Source organism: Apus apus, chromosome 7 (assembly GCF_020740795.1).
Source record: "Apus apus isolate bApuApu2 chromosome 7, bApuApu2.pri.cur, whole genome shotgun sequence".
In the NCBI taxonomy this organism is placed as follows: Eukaryota; Metazoa; Chordata; class Aves; order Apodiformes; family Apodidae; genus Apus; species Apus apus.
In genome coordinates this window covers 21,055,888-21,072,397 of record NC_067288.1, presented here as the reverse complement: position 1 = coordinate 21,072,397, position 16,510 = coordinate 21,055,888, and the positions used below count along the sequence as shown (strand labels likewise).

Genomic DNA, 16,510 nt, shown 5'->3' with positions numbered 1-16,510 from the left:
GTAAAGGCGACTTTTCCAACCAAGAGGGGAATGGCAGTGTGGTGAGCTTGAGACATCTGGATGTTTGCATAATGATGCACTGACATCTGTCCCTGCGTCCCTAGCTCGGCATTGACACGTTCAGTGTGGCCTCACCCCCTGCTCCAGTGTGTCTGTCCCAGGAGCTGGGTTACCAACCTTGCCGATGCTTGAGGGGTAATTTCTATTTCAGGCTTTTTTTATTCTTTGTCCTCCCTTCTAAGAATGCTTCCACCCCCTTTTTGTGGAGCCAGCACACCCCCCCTAGAAATTTTCAGCATTCCCATTATAAGCCCTTGTTTTGCTGGGAGCTGTGGAAATTCATTTCCAGCTGGTGTGGGAGCGCTCTGGCTGGGAAGGCTCTGGCAAGCATCTTTCTTTTGAGGTTAAAAACATAATTTCAGTCTGACCTCTGAGTTTCAGAGCTTTTGTTGGTTTTCTCCACCCCCAGATGGTTTTTGTGTATGATTTTAAAATAGCCTTCTTCTCTTGGTTGAAGCTAGCTGATGCGTCTGCTTCTCATTTGAGGATTGTTGTGTTTTATTAATGCTGTTATTATTCCATTACTGTCATTGTGCTCTTTTATAGCAAATAGCTTAATTTAGTTGAGATACACAGATGCTGAGAGTTTAAGTGAAATCTTCAGCACTTGGTATGCTGGGCACTGAGCAGATATTCCCCAAGCACTTTGGTATAAACCTTTCACTTAAAAACAAATTGGCTGCTGGGGGAGCACCGGATGGCAGGAGTTTGGGGGAGAGGAGAAGTGGTGGGTTGTTTAGGACTCTAGGGAGGACCTCATTGTCAAATGTGACTATAGATGCTTAGCAGTAAAGCTCCCCCTGAGGATTTCACCCCCAAGATGGGCTGTGATGGGTCCTTCTTCCCTGTGGTTGCTGTAGGACAGAGGAAATTATATGACCATCAAAACCAAAAAGAATAATTTGGCTCCTGGAAAGCTGGACTGTGCTGTAAGGAGATCTTGGGGTAGAGGAGAGGGGTTGAGAAATAGCATTGGTGATTAGAGGTCTTAGGGGCCAAGGGTCCTGTTAGAAATTACTTGGGTGCTTAAGCCTCCTGGAAGGCTAGCTCTAGAGTACCTTAGCTACTTCTGAAATGTTACCACTTATTGTTGATAAATGTTCATCTGAAATGGATGCTTCTTGCTTGGTGCCTCTGGGCATTCATTAGTACTAGTGATAACAATTCCAGATTGTCACCTACACCTCTTTCCCTCCCTCCATCCCCTAAAAATGACAAAGTTAAAACCAGAACCCTGCTAGTGTCCTGTTATTTGTGCACTTAACTCTTACTGCCTTGGCAAAACCTGCTGATCTTGCTACCACAAGTGCCAAAATTACTTTGTATGGGGCAGGAAGAAACAAGAAGGGAGTAAAATTGAGCAAGTAGATGCCATGCAGGTGGATACGGCAGTGTCAGCTCAAGTGAAGCCATCTTTTCCACAAAGACTTGCTGCCCTTCCTCTTCCCATGGCCAAGGGAGAGGAGCACATCCCGTGGTTTGGGGATGGGTCAGGGAGGACAAATGCACTGGCCCACTCTGTCTGTCTCCGGAGTGCACTCATAATAGCTTGGGGGTCTGTGGGAAGTTGTTGGGAGCATTTTATCTCCCTGCTTTGAGGCAGCTTTGTGGCTTTATCTGGCTTTCGAGGCAACCAGGGTAGCTAACAACATGCACGGGGAATCCTCTGTGGAGGAGGCCTGGCGCCCAGTTTTGCTAGAGGTCTGCTTTACCACTTATGAGAAACGAGTTAACCTCCCTTTGATCTCGGTTCACGGCTAACCCTTTAACAAAGTCCGGGATGTGCAAGGAAATCAATACTCAAGGCATTGAATTTAACACCAGCCATCAACTCAAGCGTATCACACACACTGACTGACTCCCATTACAAGGAGCAGGCTGGTTCGAAGCTCGTTTGCCAGCTCTCTGGGGTGGTGCGGGGCGGCAGCGGGGAGGGCAGGCACGCTCCGCTGGCTGTCATTCAGTGGGGAGTGAGAGGGACCTGGTGCGCTTTGCCATGTCCTCAGTCAGCTCTGCCTCCTGGTGCCCCTTGTCTCTCTCCTTGCGCCTCTGATTTGCAACCCCGGCAGCTGTTCCCCAACACAAGCAGGGAGCTTGGATGCTGTGTGCCGTCGCTGAACACCTGTTTGTGTACACACGTAATTGCTCTTTGCTAGAGAGGAGCTGTGGCAGGACTTGAGGCAGGGCGGGTTCTGCTGAGCTGGCAAAAAAAGGTACTGCAAGTTGAAAATCTGAAAAATAAAATGCTGCAGGCAGGAAAGGTTGAGTGTCTGGTCAAGGAGGCAGCCGTGTTGTTTCTCCAGCTCCAGCCCTCTCCTCAGAGAGCTAATTAGATCAGTGGAAAGCTAATTGGGACACCTTGTTCCATACCAGCCACTCACTCTTTGCTGGCACTTTGGCAGCAGGCAGTGGGTAGGCTGCCTGGCACAGCTCTGTGGCTAGGAAAGCCAGGCAGTCCATGGCCAAGCATTTTCTAGACAGCCCATGAACCTTCTCATCACGTTGCAGCCCTCCAGCCCTCTGCTGCAGACCAGCTCCCCCCCCAGGGGAACTTCTCACTTGCTCTTCTTGTTTCCATCAGCTGTAGCCTGAACTGAGACAGCCCATGTAGGTTAGGGATGGGTTCATGAGGCAACTGAGATGCCAAAAGCAGTGGGTGAGCATTACGTGACCCCATAGCTCTGTTCTTGTGCTGTGACTGCATGAGGGCCGAGCCTCTGCTACTCATGCTTGCTGACAACTCTGGGCATGTGCTCGTGGGACTTACTTGTCAGGTCTCAGATCATCAGCAGGTACCAACAAGGCAAATCCAATAGCCAGCCAAGGGCCAAGCCACTGAATTTAGTCCTCGGCAGCAGCAAGGCAGTGATGGCTCCTTCTACAAGGAGTGAGGCCCCAGGGCATCCATGTGGCCAGGTGTCACAGTCCTCCCCCATGCCTTGCTACAGGCAGAGCTGCAGAAGAACATGAGGCTGAGGGGAGACCTCATCAGTCTCTACAACTACGTGAAAGGTCATTGTAGAGAGGTTGGTGCTGGTTTCTTTTCACAGGTAATTAGCGACAGAACAAGAGGGAATGGCTTCAAGCTGAATAGTTCTATGATTCTGATCTCCCCTGTGATCTCAGCTCCATAACATGGTGCTGGCTCTCTCTTCCCAGTCCAGGTAGCCAGTCCTGCCACTTGCTTCTGCCTGGCTGTAGCTGCTGCAGTTCATCCCTCCATGCTTGCTTTAATAACTTTTTCTTAGAATCTCACCACATCCTCCTCTCGGGTCCCTTTATTCTCTGCTTTCCTGACCTGTCTCCAGATCAATTCTCTTGCAGTGTGCTGTCTGGTTTCTCAAGCCACCTCCTTCTGTTTGCTCTTCCATTGAAATCAGGGACCCTCAGTTTTGCCACCTGCTGCCCCACCAGGCCATGCTGGCTGGGCCCACTTGCGTTGCCTGCTTGCCTGGTGCTTGCATCCATCAGAGCTCTTAGAGGCTCCTCTGCTTTAACCTTCTCAGTCTTAACCCTGACCTGAGTCAACAGTCATGAGGAAGAGCTGCTGCTTAAATGATCCAGTGTAAACTCTACCTTTGATTAGACAGGTATCATCCCCAGGCACCGGCACATCAGCAACTTGTTAACTTTCCTTGGTGTTCCTGCACTGCAGCTATCAGAGCCTGTGACGCGGGCAAGGGACATGGCTGCTGCCCTCCTAATCTTTATTGATCTTTTCCCTGATGCCTCATGCATTGTATTCTCTTGCCTCTTTCTTGTTCTTTCAGTTGCCTCTCCTCTGAAGTGGCTTTGCATCTTATGGGAGTGCTAGGAAACTCTGTTTTATTTTATTCTTGCAGAGCAGTAACACTCAGAGGCCCTGACAGCTCTCTTGGGTTGGTGCTGTACCACTTACAAAAGATTGAGTTTTGCTCCTGAGAGTCTGCTTTCTGGGAGGAGAAGGTAAGAGGGAGCAGGGAATGTCTTTCCGTGACACTCTGGTGTGTTCTGTATGGGTCAGTTTCTCTGCATTGTGCCTGTGCCAGAGGTGAGTTTTGGAGTCTCGAATCTGTCCCAAGAAGGCATCAGGGACATGAGCGTGCAAGGAGTTGTGGGATGTGAGCAGAGAGAGAGTTACATGCAGTAAGATGGGCAGGCAAGTGAATAGAAGTGGTGAGAAGGTCCTGCAGGATCACCCTGTGATTTTTTTTTCCCATCCCTTGGGCTGGGTTTCGAGGACAGATTATGAAACTGAGATGTGAACCTGCTGGTTGCCCAGCATCCTTCCCTCACTGCCAACATGCAAGCATCTAACCTTGAAAATGCCAGGTGGCAAAAACCAGAGGGTTGAATTGTCTTGTCTCACACCTGCAGCGTGAACAGACATGCAGTCGTGTACCACCTCCCCTGTGCTTCTCCCATGATAACCTGTCTGTGGGTCCCTGCCCTCAGCAGTTCCATCCTTCTCCTGTCTGACATGTTTGGGCGCAGCAGCCAAACTGTCACCAAACTTGTCCTTTTCAAAAATGTGCTGAGACATGCCGTGCATGGTACAAAGGAGCAGTATGTCTGGTCTGGACAAATGGCTTTATTGTGCACTGGAAAAACTGGAGTCAAAATGTCATGTCAGTGTTCCGCACGGAAATAGATTGTTTTTTTCCAGAGAGAGGCACTTCTGTCACTGGGTTTTACTTTGTGGTTCCTGAGCAGAACTGTTTCCACACAGTGAAATGAGACAATATTTTGGCTTTTCCATCCTGGTTTAGGATGAAAGGAAATGTCAGAGCATAGGTGTTTCAGTGGGGTGGATGTGGTTTCCCAGCCCCTTAAAGCAAGATCATGTTCCCTGCCAGGGACCAAGGATGAGTCCCAGGGATGTGCTGCCTCTGCTTCCAGCACGTTTGATCCAGCCTGGCTCTTTCAAGGTGTGTGGAAATGAGCTACAATCTCATCATTCCTGCAGAGGCTTCTCGGAGGAGATAGCAGAAGGGTCACAGTGCCTCTGGAAATCTCCCTTCAGGCGATGTGCCGTCGCATTTCACAGCAGACAGACAGAATAACCTTTAGGGCATGGTAAGAGGCAGCATTTTGAACTCCGAGCTGGGGAGCTCAGGAGCTCATTTCTCTGGCACATCATCTGTGTCCCTGCCACTTCCTGCATCCCCCTGAAATACCTTTGTCCTAATCCATCACTTCCTTAGTTAAAAATTAATTAAAAATAAAAAAAAGCTGGGAAGTCAGTCCCCTGTGTCGTAGCCGCACAGAAACCAGCCTCCCCTACAGGAATGCACCCAGCCCCTCTGCCCTGGCCAGTTTTACCTTAATTTGAACCACTCTGAGCCTGGCTGGAGGTGGGGGGCCAGCCTCACCAAGCCAGCTCCCGGCAGCAGCCTGGCTCCTCTGCCCTCTCTTGTCTTTTCTGCATCGCAGACTCCCTACAGAGGTGTAGTACTTGGGTTCTGAGCTGCTCTTTTCCCCCCAGATTTATCTAGCATGGTTGTGGGGAGTTGAGTGGGTACGTGCAGGCTGCCGCGGGCTGCCCTTGTGGACCAGAGGCTCCCAAGGCAGCTCCACGCTGGCTGTGTGGCACTGGGAGGAGAGCACTGGCTCTCCCTCCTCCCCTCTCAGGAGTAAATAATGGTACTTTTTATTTAGCTATTACTTCCCAGTGGCAGATATCTCCTCAGCTGTCTGTTTAACTATCTTTATCTCACCCTCCTTCTCTGTTTGATATAGTTATAGATAAACAGATAGGTACCTTAGTAAATAACGTGTTTTTAAGAGACCAGTGGTATGGTTAACATAGTGCAGCAGCTGTTGATTTGTCTTTCACTGTTGTTTTTTTTTCTTAAGGAAATGCTTTAAATAAGGGATACTTCATCTATTAAAAAAAAATACACTTGTAGCAGCTGCTAAGCCCATCCATAAGCCTGCTTTACGTTGTATTTGTGATGGGACTGACAGTGCATGGAGGAGCCTGATTATACACAATTCCATTTTAGCAAGCCCTGCGATGTAATTTCACAGGGCGATCAGTGTTTGAATGTAATAGCAGCCTGTGCTAAGGTGTCAGAATATTAAAGGCGCTAATGGAAAAGCTCCCTGGTACACAAGGGGGACAGCATTACAGGAGACGTCGCAGATGGCTGGGCACTAAACTAATGGGGCAGGATCCAAGAAGGGAAAAAAAACCTAGAGAAGGGAGAGCTCACGGGAGCATGGGCACCTGCTTCCCTCTCACACGGAAATTAAACAGCGAGCGAGGGAGAGTCGAGCGTGTGTGTGTGTAAAAATAGAAATTGAAGGGGGAAAAGACCCCCTTTGGAAGGGTTTGAAGGTTTTGACAGCAAGGCTGGTGCTGGCTTTGCTTGAGAAAGATGTGGGGTTAGATTAAAGAGGTGTGTGTCTGGGGGACTCTGGGGCACGTCTGAGCATCGCAGCCATCGTTCATGGCCCTGGAAAGAGAAGAAAGGGGTGGTTGGTGGGTGCTGTTACTCATCCTCATGTAGTATGACAAAACTGCAGCTCTCTTTGGTGGTTGTTAATCTGTCTAAATCCAAAGAGGGTGAGACATGTCCAACTCGCTGCTGCCCTGACTGCTCAGCACTCAGCAGCAGCATAGCAGATCTGCTGGGGCCCCAGCATGCCTTTTGCTGTCCTCCTGTATGCAAGGTTTGTCGGTGGGTCTGATTTCAGGGCAGTGCCAACATTTCCATGTTTTCCAGCATCACTGGAAGCATCTTTCCTTCCCCCTGAGCCCCCAGTTTCCCCAGGAACAGCCAGAATCAGGTTGGTCCCTTCCTGTCTGTGCAGAGAGGTAACTGTGGCTGCAGTGAATCATCCATGAAGTGTGTTTGCAGGTTTTCCTTGGTGTCATACTCATCTTTCCCACTCTGTCGTCCATGGTGCTGGGGTGAGGAAAGGCTTAGTGTTGCTTTCCTGCTTGAATTGGCTCTACAGGGGCTTGGGTGGTCCCCAGGGGAATGGTACCATAGGACATGAGCCTGTCCTTCCCAGGGCTGGAGGGGTAATTGGGAGCTGCTCATGTATCTAGTGTTGGGAGCTGATGGCATACATCAGCATTACCCATCCTGGGTCTTGGTGACCCTGTGGTGCAGCCATAAATGCCAGGACACTGTGAGAAGGCAGCCCTATTCAAAAAGACCTGACCTGTGCCTCAGGGCAGGATCAATTATCCTGGACTAGGAAAGGCACTGGGCATGTGTCTTCCAGCCCCTTGTCTCCACAGCAGCCCCTGGGTTCCCGCTGCAAAGCTCTGCTCAGCTGCCTGGCCCCAAGCCCAGAGCCCCTAGTCCTGCCAGCAGCCCCCATCCTTGAGCTGCTTTCTTGATGGTTTATGGCTCTGCTTGTCCCCTCTCCTGGACCAGTGCTGGCATGTACACACCCCAGCTCTATTTTCCAGCTGTCCAGGGACTCAGACCCATAGCTTTGTTTTGCTTGTGACCTAACCCAGAGCTTGGTCCTGGCTCTCCATGGCATTAACCTAGTGTTTTGCCAGCCACAGAGCACACAGCAGTCAAGAACATTTTATCTAGGATAATCCCTAGCCTGGGAGCAAGGCAGAGACTGTTCTTGTTCAAACACAGGGAAATGTGAAGCCTAAACCACTTGGCACTTTGACACTCTGGAGTCAGGCACATCAGGGTTTTTCTCTTGCCGCCTGAGCCAGGGCACCTGCTAATCCTGCATGGCAGCAGGGCCACCTCCCCACTGCCCAACAGGGCTGCAGCGCCCAAATGCACCCTGGAGAGGAGCTCTAGGTGGCTGCAAGGTCCATCCCACCCCTCCTGAAGTTAAGAGGAGTTTTGGCAGTGAATTTGCATGGCTGTGGCTGAGTTGGGATATTGCTGAGACATGGGCAGGGTGAGGCTGCTTGGACGTGTGTCTGGATGGGGAAGAAAGGCCAGTCATAATTGTATGCCTCAGTTTCCCCTTTGCAGTGCTGCTGTGGTCAGAGATCTGATAGCATGGAGTGCTTATTTTAATGAGAAAGCACATGCAGTTATGCTGCATCCTCCACGTCTTCTGTAGCACCTTGCTGTCTTCCCTGAGCCTTGACCTATCCTTCTCTCATGGGCTGGAGGCACCTTGCCTGTGTAAAACACTTCCCAAAGGGTGGCAGAGCCAGGCAGCTCCTGTGTGCCCAGTGTTCACCTTTCAAAAATTAGGCTGTTCATCTTTTTATTTGTTTTTTAAAGACGTTTCTCTTTTAAGAAGCACCTTTGCAAATGTACTAAAGTGGACACCAGCTGGGCTTGCCAAAGGTTGCTCAGCAAGGCCAGGTAGGACTGGCAAAGTGGCTTGTGTGCCAAGAGCTCCCTGCTCCTTCAGGACATGGGAGAAGCTGTCTGTGAGGCTCTGTTCTCTGAAAAACCTTTGCACGCCATTGTGAGAAGAGGGCAGAGCAGCAGGCAAGGGTCCCAGCAGCTTTTCAGCAACATGGGAGGATTGTGTCCAGATCTCATCCTTCCACTGCAGGGTGCTGGCAATGACAGGAATTTCCAAGGGCAGCACCTGCTTCAACCTGAGTGGGGCCAGACCCATTTGTGGGGTCCCCACATTTGGTGTGTCAGCCCCTCTCCTTCTCCCTGCAGCTCTCAGAGGGCTTTGTGCTCCAGAGGGGGACATTCCCTGGGAAAGGGCGCTGCTTGGATCATCTGCTGTGTCCTCCCATGTCCAAACCCCAGCCAAACCATCTCCTGCTCAGTGGCACCGCAGATTTATTTGGCAGAGGACAAATGCCCTCCATTCTTGTCACCTCGTCTCCTTAATTATTAGCACAGATGTTTAACCAAGGCTTTGGTGGGTCCCACGTCAGGCAGAAGTTGTTTCTGTGCACCCGGTGCCACTCGTGAATGTTCAGGAAACTCAGTGTACCAAGAAAAAGTAATTAAACATGAATGGTGTTAGTGCTGTACCTGGTCAGGCTGGAGGCCCCTCTTGCCACTGCATTTGTAAAAATTAAATGCCTCTTATTAGCGACGCAGCAGAGATCTGTAATACATGTGGACAGAAAGGCAGGGATGGATGGAGTTGGTGTCAGGGCAGCAATTGCTTATCATGCCTTATCTGGGAATATGAAACTGTATTGCATGACATCCAGAGGCAGGCTGAATAGATATGCCAATTCATCTCGAGCCTGGGCTTTGACAAGCTAGACTGCCCTTGTTGAAAGGCATCAGTCAAACGAGCTGCTGGCTGCTTTTCCCTTTCTTATACTTCTCCCTCGCTCCCGCGCTCCCTCTCCCTCTCTCGCCACCTCCCCTCCCTCCGCCTCCTTTTTCTAAGCTTTTTCCACACAAAATTGAAAAGCTTTGGAAATAATAATAATATAAGCCCCCCAAACTAATACCGTTTTAAGTACACACCCCCCCTCCGCAAATGAGATTGATAAGGAACCCCAGTGTATGAAGGCATGTTTAGATAACATTGAGAATATTATAGCGAGTGAGAGAAAGTAGGGGGAAAAGCTTCCTGCGGCGTCTAAGCTGGGAAAGGCGACGGCACCCTGGCTAATACGAGTGTTTAATATTTGATGTGTTGGGATAAAGCAGGATCACCTTCGAATTGAATTGAGTGTCAGAATGAGAATCTATTACTGAAATTCTTGTGTGATTTGACAGCAAAGCAGACGATGTTATTCTTCACTAGTTACTGCAATCTTCTCCCCTACATCACTTAAATATTTTTTTCTTTGCTTGAGTAAACACACATTATCCTTTTTTTTTCCACCCCCGTTTCCTTTTTTCTCTCCCTCTTTTATACTTTTTTTTTTCCTTAAATCTAACCTGCCTTTTGCAGGGCTGATGGAGTAGATTGTTATTTCTTTATTTGTCCTATTAAATGGAATTCCTGATAGTTTAATCCTGCTTTTGTAAGTGATTTAAAAATACTTGAAAAGCTGTGAATGTGGCAGCACTTCTGACTAAAATGCTTAAAAGGGACATGTTACACCTGGGTTTAGCTCCTGCCTCCTGACAGCCAGTGAGGGCAGTCAGCTCCAGTGCTGCCAGGGATGAGCTACCCCAGGCTCCATGCCCCCCATTCTGGGGCTTGGCAAGCTGCTTATTCATTACCTGCCCCTGTAATTGTTCTCAGCCCCGATCCAACAGCCTTGCTAGTAAATGACTTGGCGGTGGGATCAGGCCCTCAGTGGGGTTCAGTTCTCCTTGTGTCATGCTGCTAAGTTTGTGTGGCAAGAAATCCCAGCAAAAAATGTCCACCTCCTGTCCCTGAGGTGGCATGCAATTAAAATGAGATTTCAAGGGACCACCCTGGGGTCCCCAGTGTCCTGGGTGCCATTTGGGGATAGTCTCCGAGACACCCCCAGCCCCAAAACCTTATGGTTACTGTATGATGCTGAAAACATTTTAAGCTGTGTTTAAAAGCCCACTTAGTTGTAGACATGACTCCTTTTTTCTTCCCACTGTAGAGAGTAATATTAAGCCTTGACACCTCATCATGGCAGCAGTGGAATGAGGGGCGTTAGAGGGAGATGCTTATTTTGGGCGGACACGGCGCACAGCTGACATGACATGGGGAGGAAGATGCTTTTGCTGTCATGAAGTCATTTTCTCCATTGCGAAAATGTCAGGGAGGTCGGCTCCGACCAGCAGGCTGCTGTGCTCAGCCTGATCCTGGGGGAGCACAGCCAGCACCCAGCACTTGCTGAAGCTGAGGGCAGCTGGGGAGGTCTCTTGGATGCTTTCTTTCTGGTTTAAAACATATTTTTCTTAGGTATCTTTTTGAAATTCTTAATGGAAACTTTCAGAAAAAAAAACACCATTTATTTTTTAATTCCTTAGTACTTACCCTTCAGCCTCTATTCAAACCACTGAGCCCCTTTTCTTCTGGGAGGATTATTTTCAATAAGGAAATATTTTCTCCCTGCCTGGAAGTGTCTATATTAATGTTAAAATTAGCAGGTGAAACATTTAAAACCTATTGATGGACTTGAAAACTACAGGGTTGCTGGGCTGAGCAGTACAGGAGGCTCTGTGCCAGTCTTAGCAGTTCTTACTGCCATGGTTTGTGGGCACACTTGTGCTTTTGCAAAGCATAGAGCTCCTCTTCCCTCCTGCCCTCAGCTGAAGCATCCAGGGTGGTGCAATGCCAGCAGTTGTGGCAGAGGGGCTGGGGGCTGTCCAGGCAGGTCACAGCATCAGCACATGTAGAAGAGATGGGACTGGCACTGTCAGCATGGGCTAATTGCCCTAGCAGAGCTCCAGCAGCTCCATGAGGACCAGCCTCATCCCTCCCAGGAGCATGCAGGAAGGATTTGTGGGGCTCCTCATGTAAGTGAGCATCCTGACCTCTGACAGGTGCCCTGTTTGCATGATGCAGGACGTTAAATCTTGCCTTAATGTGACTGTCGAACACCAGTTTTTGTGAAGTGTGCCAGGCACTTCCCCATAAATAAATGATGGGGCATTATTCAGTCCACTTAGATCAATACATCAGCTTGACAAGTTCCAGTTCTGGGAATTTTCTGACCCCCTGGAAGGTATTCTCTGCAGCTGCGCTGCTTATAAGCCCTGATGTATAACCAATGTGAGTTCCAGGCGCTGGGACATCAGGACCTAGTTGTGTTGGTGCTGCTGCCTTTCTGTCCCTGTGGCAAACTCAGTGTTAAACTGGGATTTTTACAAGAACTAGGCAAATCCTGTGTTCTTCTCCCTGCAGCAGTGTCATGGCACTGCCCCTCATTGCTGGTGTGCCCTTCATGCACTCCTGTCCCAGCACAGAGGACCATTTTTGGACCCCAGTGCTACTAGGAGTGCTCCATGGAGCTCTTGTTTCAGGCTCTTTATAAATAGAGGCAGATGCATCATGGCCACCAGAAAGTTTTGTGACCCAGTGCAACAGGAGGATGGTTTTAGACCCTTTATTATAAATCCGTCCCCCCATACTGTGATTCTGCACACACAGCACCACCCCCCTGCCCCTGGCTCCTGTGCCCCATACTTTATCCCCTAGCAGCTCCCCACTTGTTTTTTTGGATGTTCTGTGGGTTATGTGAGGTAAGGGTTACCTAAGGACCTACCTCTCCATACCAGCACTTTTAACAGGGTGTGGATTATCTGTGGTGCTGGCTCTATGCATGGAAACACAGCATGTTCCTCATCTCCTGCTGCTGGTAGCTCACATTTATCACAGGAGTATCTGCTTACCTTTGATTTGAGGTCCCCACATCAGGGACCCAGGGTGGTATTTTCTGTGAACTGCTGTGTATGCCTATGGGATTGGATAAGTAAATAAATATAATTAATAATCATCTGGCTTTAGAGCAGCATTGGCAGGGAGGTAAATGTAGTCTTCATAGAATTACAAACAAAATCATGAAGAAAGGGAGACCTTTCTAGGAGCTGGTATGAATGGAAATAATTGTGTTCAAGTTGCTTGAAAATTATTTTGCAAACATAATTTGGATGTTTTTTAGCAGATCACAGGTATTGAGTTTGTCTCTTAAATCAGAATTTTGACCAAAACCATTTAATAATAGCTTTTTAAAAAAGATGCCAGCAATTGCTATCAATTAAAATGCAGATGAAATGATACCTAGACAGGCTGGAGAGTTGGGTGGGGAGAAACTTGATAAAATTCAACAAGGGCAAGTGTAGAGTCTTGTATCTGGGGAAGAACAAGCCCATGTACCAGTGCAGGTTGGGGGCTGACCTGCTGGAGAGCAGTGTAGGAGAAAGGGACCTGGGGGTCCTGGGAGGCAGGAGGATGACCATGAGCCAGCAATGTGCCCTTGTGGCCAAGAGGGCCAATGGCATCCTGGGGTGCATTAGAAAGGGTGTGGTTAGTAGGTCAAGGGAGGTTTTTCCTCCCCCTCTATTCTGCCTTGGTGAGGCCGCATCTGGAATATTGTGTCCAGTTCTGGGCCCCTCAGTTCAGGGGGGACAGGGAACTGCTTGAAAGAGTCCAACACAGAGCCTCAAAGATGATGGAGTGGAACATCTCCCTTATGAGGAAAGGCTGAGGGAGCTGGGTCTCTTAGCTTGGAGAAGAGGAGACTGAGGGGCGACCTCATCAATGTCTACAAATATGTTAAGGGCGAGTGTCAGGAGGATGGAGCCAGGCTTTTTTCAGTGATGTCCAGTGATAGGATAAGGGGCAATAGGTGCAAACTGGAACTGGAAATAGGAGGTTCCACGTAAACATCAGAAAAAGCTTCTTTACTGTGAGAGTGACGCTGCCCAGAGAGGTTGTGGAGTCTCCTTTTCTGGAGACATTCAAAACCTGCCTGGACACGTTCCTGTGTGATGTGCTCTAGGTGATCCTGCTCTGGCAGGGGAGTTAGACTAGATGATCTTTCGAGGTCCCTTCCAACTCGTAAAATTCTGTGAAAAGAAAATGCTGTGAGGTCCTGGCCCTGCTTCAGTGTCTGACTTAGAAGGGAGCAACATAGTCCTTGCAACACCAGGACTGAACCAGAGGGAGGAACAAATTTGTGTTGTTTCCTGGCAAAAAGGATTTCATGGCATTTTTTAAAATCCTCTGACTTCTGAGTGAACCAGAGGCATGTCAGACTTTCTCGTGGTTTGCTGTAGGGACAAACGCTGAAGGGGCAAGGGTCTGCACCACTGCCAGCAGCTGTGCAGGGCTGGAGAAGTGGTGGAGCTGGTAGGAGAGTGGCTGTGGTTGACACTGGTGTCCTGGTGGTTTTAGTGACCTCATGGTAGGCCAGTGGCTACAGCCACCCCAGCAGGCTGGGGAACCCTCTGTCCTGGAGCCTCCAGCACTTTCTGCCTTGCTTTTAACAGTCAGAAGAAGAACTTTCCTGTTTAAAGATTAAACGTTGTCTTTAAATATTAAACAGTAAAGCTCTTTGCTTTTGATTGCGTGGCTGCTGCCAGCAGGCGACTCAGAATTGCCAATTTTAATTAAAAACTTTTATTTTCCAACACAGCCCAGCAATGGCTCCTCCTCCCTCTGCCTGCATTTCCCTCTGCCTGCAGCAAAGTGACGGTCCCTGCCAGCCCCGAAGTGTGAGCAGCCTCGTCTGGGACTGATCAATGCCCCTGGCACTTCCTTCCAAAACCCCAGGAAAAACAATTAAAACCCGATCGATCCTGCAGGCAGCTTTGAATATGCATAAGTGCACACTTGACCTTCAGTGGTCAGGCCAACTTCCACCCCAGCTGCTTAGCTAGTTTGCTCAGGTATTGCTGCTGTACCCAATGACCTTGGTTAGAGAAGCAAAAGGCGATGCAGAGATGGGCCTGGTGCTGATCCCAGACCAGGGAACGTGCTGCCGGGTCCCTGCTGCTGCTGCAGAGCTGCAAGAGGCAAGCTGGGGTTGGCAGTAGTGCCCAGTTGCCAGGAGTTTTCCAGTGCTGTCCCTGTGGCTTTCCCAGGATCCTGCCAATTCCGCTGTGCTCCGTCAGTTGCTTCTGGCTGGGATCCAAGGGATGTGCCTGGGCTGGGAAGGCAGCCTGCGATACAGCTCAGGGCCTGCCTGGCCTCAGTGCAGGAACAGCCCATGGTCCCATGCATCCTCCCTCCAAAGCTTGCAGGGACACCACTTCCTCAGGGATGCCCCCCACTGCCGGTGACCCTGGGCCTGGCAGACCTGCTGGTACTGAGCACGGGGACCTTCCTGCACTGCGCCTGGGCTTGCCAGGAGAGGGAGCCACACACGGAGCTGCTGCCACCGTGAGCCAGGGCCACCCAGCACATGAGTGGCAGGGTCCCATCCTGAACCTCAACCCCCAGCTCTCCCCTGCCCACAGCCAGCCGGCCGGTATCCTGGCCACAGTGATGGAGATACCAGAGCGTGTTTGTTGAAAGCAAAGGAAACCTCCCCGTTGTGTACACAAAGTGTAATTTCAGTGAATTATGCACAGACTTAATTAGGACTTTTAATTGCTAATCATCTCCCAACAGGATTAGCAATGCTGTCTATTAATTATCTGTGGAGCCCTCTGTTTTGCTAAGGCAGGAGTAACAAAGCAGCATGAATTGTTGTGTAGGCCAGTAATAAATTAACTACTCCAAGCCCCGTAGCTCCCAAGGGCCTGCTGGTGCTGGGCACAGCAGCAGGTAGCAGGGGCAGAGGAACTGGCAGCAGGTCCCCATGGCAGGCAGGTGGGTGGGTGGTGGGCTGGTGGGGGGATACCACTCAGCTCCGCTGGCCCATTTGGGCCCCGTTCCCGCTGCAGAGAGCATTTCCTCTGGTGTCTCCAGCCCACAGAGTGTTTCAGCGGTGCCCCATCGCACCATGGCTGCAGTTAGCCATGATCCCCACTGCAGGAGGGAGATAGGGGCTGGTGGATTGACCTGATCTCATCTGGGGACAATGGCCCTCATGGCAGCAGAGATAGCACTGGCGTGAGCGACGCTAAGCCCACGCGCCCTTCTTACTGCTCACAATGCAGCACTGAGCTTAATTCCTTGAGATGAAGAAGATATGTGGCTGTCAGGCTGTAATTACAGCCGTGTCTGTGACACAGAGGCCTGGCTGCTTTCATGTTTGCGTTGTCCAGTGGGTTTTTGTGCTGCTCCAGGTATCCTGGCTGCTTGGGCTTCTGCTGAAAGCCCTACCATGGCACGTGCTGGGGATGGAGCAGCCTCCCTCCAGCCGGGCTGTGGGCTCTGTGCAGTGGGGTGATGAGAGCTGACTCCTATTGGGGTGTTTTCCAGGGGTGGAGAGCAACTGGGGATGGAAAGGAGAGAGGAGGCTGGGAGGGTTGTGCTTGCCAGAGGAGAAGGGGGCTGCTGGCAAGGCCAGCATGTGCATAGGCATCCCTTTCCAAACATCCCTGACTCCTGTTGCCCACCCTATCCTTGGGGAAGCAGGAATGGGCACATGGTGTTGGAGCAAACCAGAGACATGAAGTCTGAGCTTGCAGCCCCAGCATGGTGAAGGTGGCCGTGAGTGATGCCAATCCAATGCAGTGCCCAAGAGATGTCACGAGGGTTGTCACTGGTACAAGGCACCAACAATGGCCTTGGACACCTCTTCTCTGAGGAGCATCAAGGGAGGGGGAAAGGACAGGCCAGGGTGAGGATACTTTGTGCAGGCTACAAGGGTGATGAGCAGATCTGCACTGAACATGGCAAATACAGATCCATGCTGGCCCCAGGAGCAGTCAGTCCTGGGTGCGTATGAACTACATTTGCACATGCTGCACCTTTCTGACCTTTTGCTTCTCTCTTCCAGGCGTACAGCTTTGCCATGGGGAGTTGGCCAAAGAACGGGCTCTTAGACATGAACAAAGGACTGAACCTACAGCACATAGGGAGGCCTCACAGCGGAATAGGTGAGTGATGCCGCCCCACGCCCTTCCCATCCCCGCGGCGGCTGCTCCAGGTGCACGGGACACACCTCAGCTCTGGGAGCTGGCCCAGGCTGGTGTGCTGAGAGCCAGCCAAGGGGCTGCAAGGTTTTCAGCTGGTGGAAGGGACAAAGATTTGTCACGGCAGGATCGGAACATGGGGT

At 50.3% G+C, this 16,510-nt stretch overlaps 1 protein-coding gene across 3 annotated transcripts in view; it reads left to right on the top strand.

Annotated features, from left to right (window-relative positions):
* Positions 1-16,510, top strand: part of ERI3 (ERI1 exoribonuclease family member 3) — a 131,729-nt gene that overhangs the window by 77,493 nt on the left and 37,726 nt on the right. For all 3 annotated transcript variants that reach the window (XM_051624670.1, XM_051624671.1, XM_051624672.1), the window contains exon 7: positions 16,232-16,331. In XM_051624670.1, the coding sequence (XP_051480630.1) occupies positions 16,232-16,331 (100 nt within the window). The remainder of the gene's footprint in view (positions 1-16,231; positions 16,332-16,510) is intronic.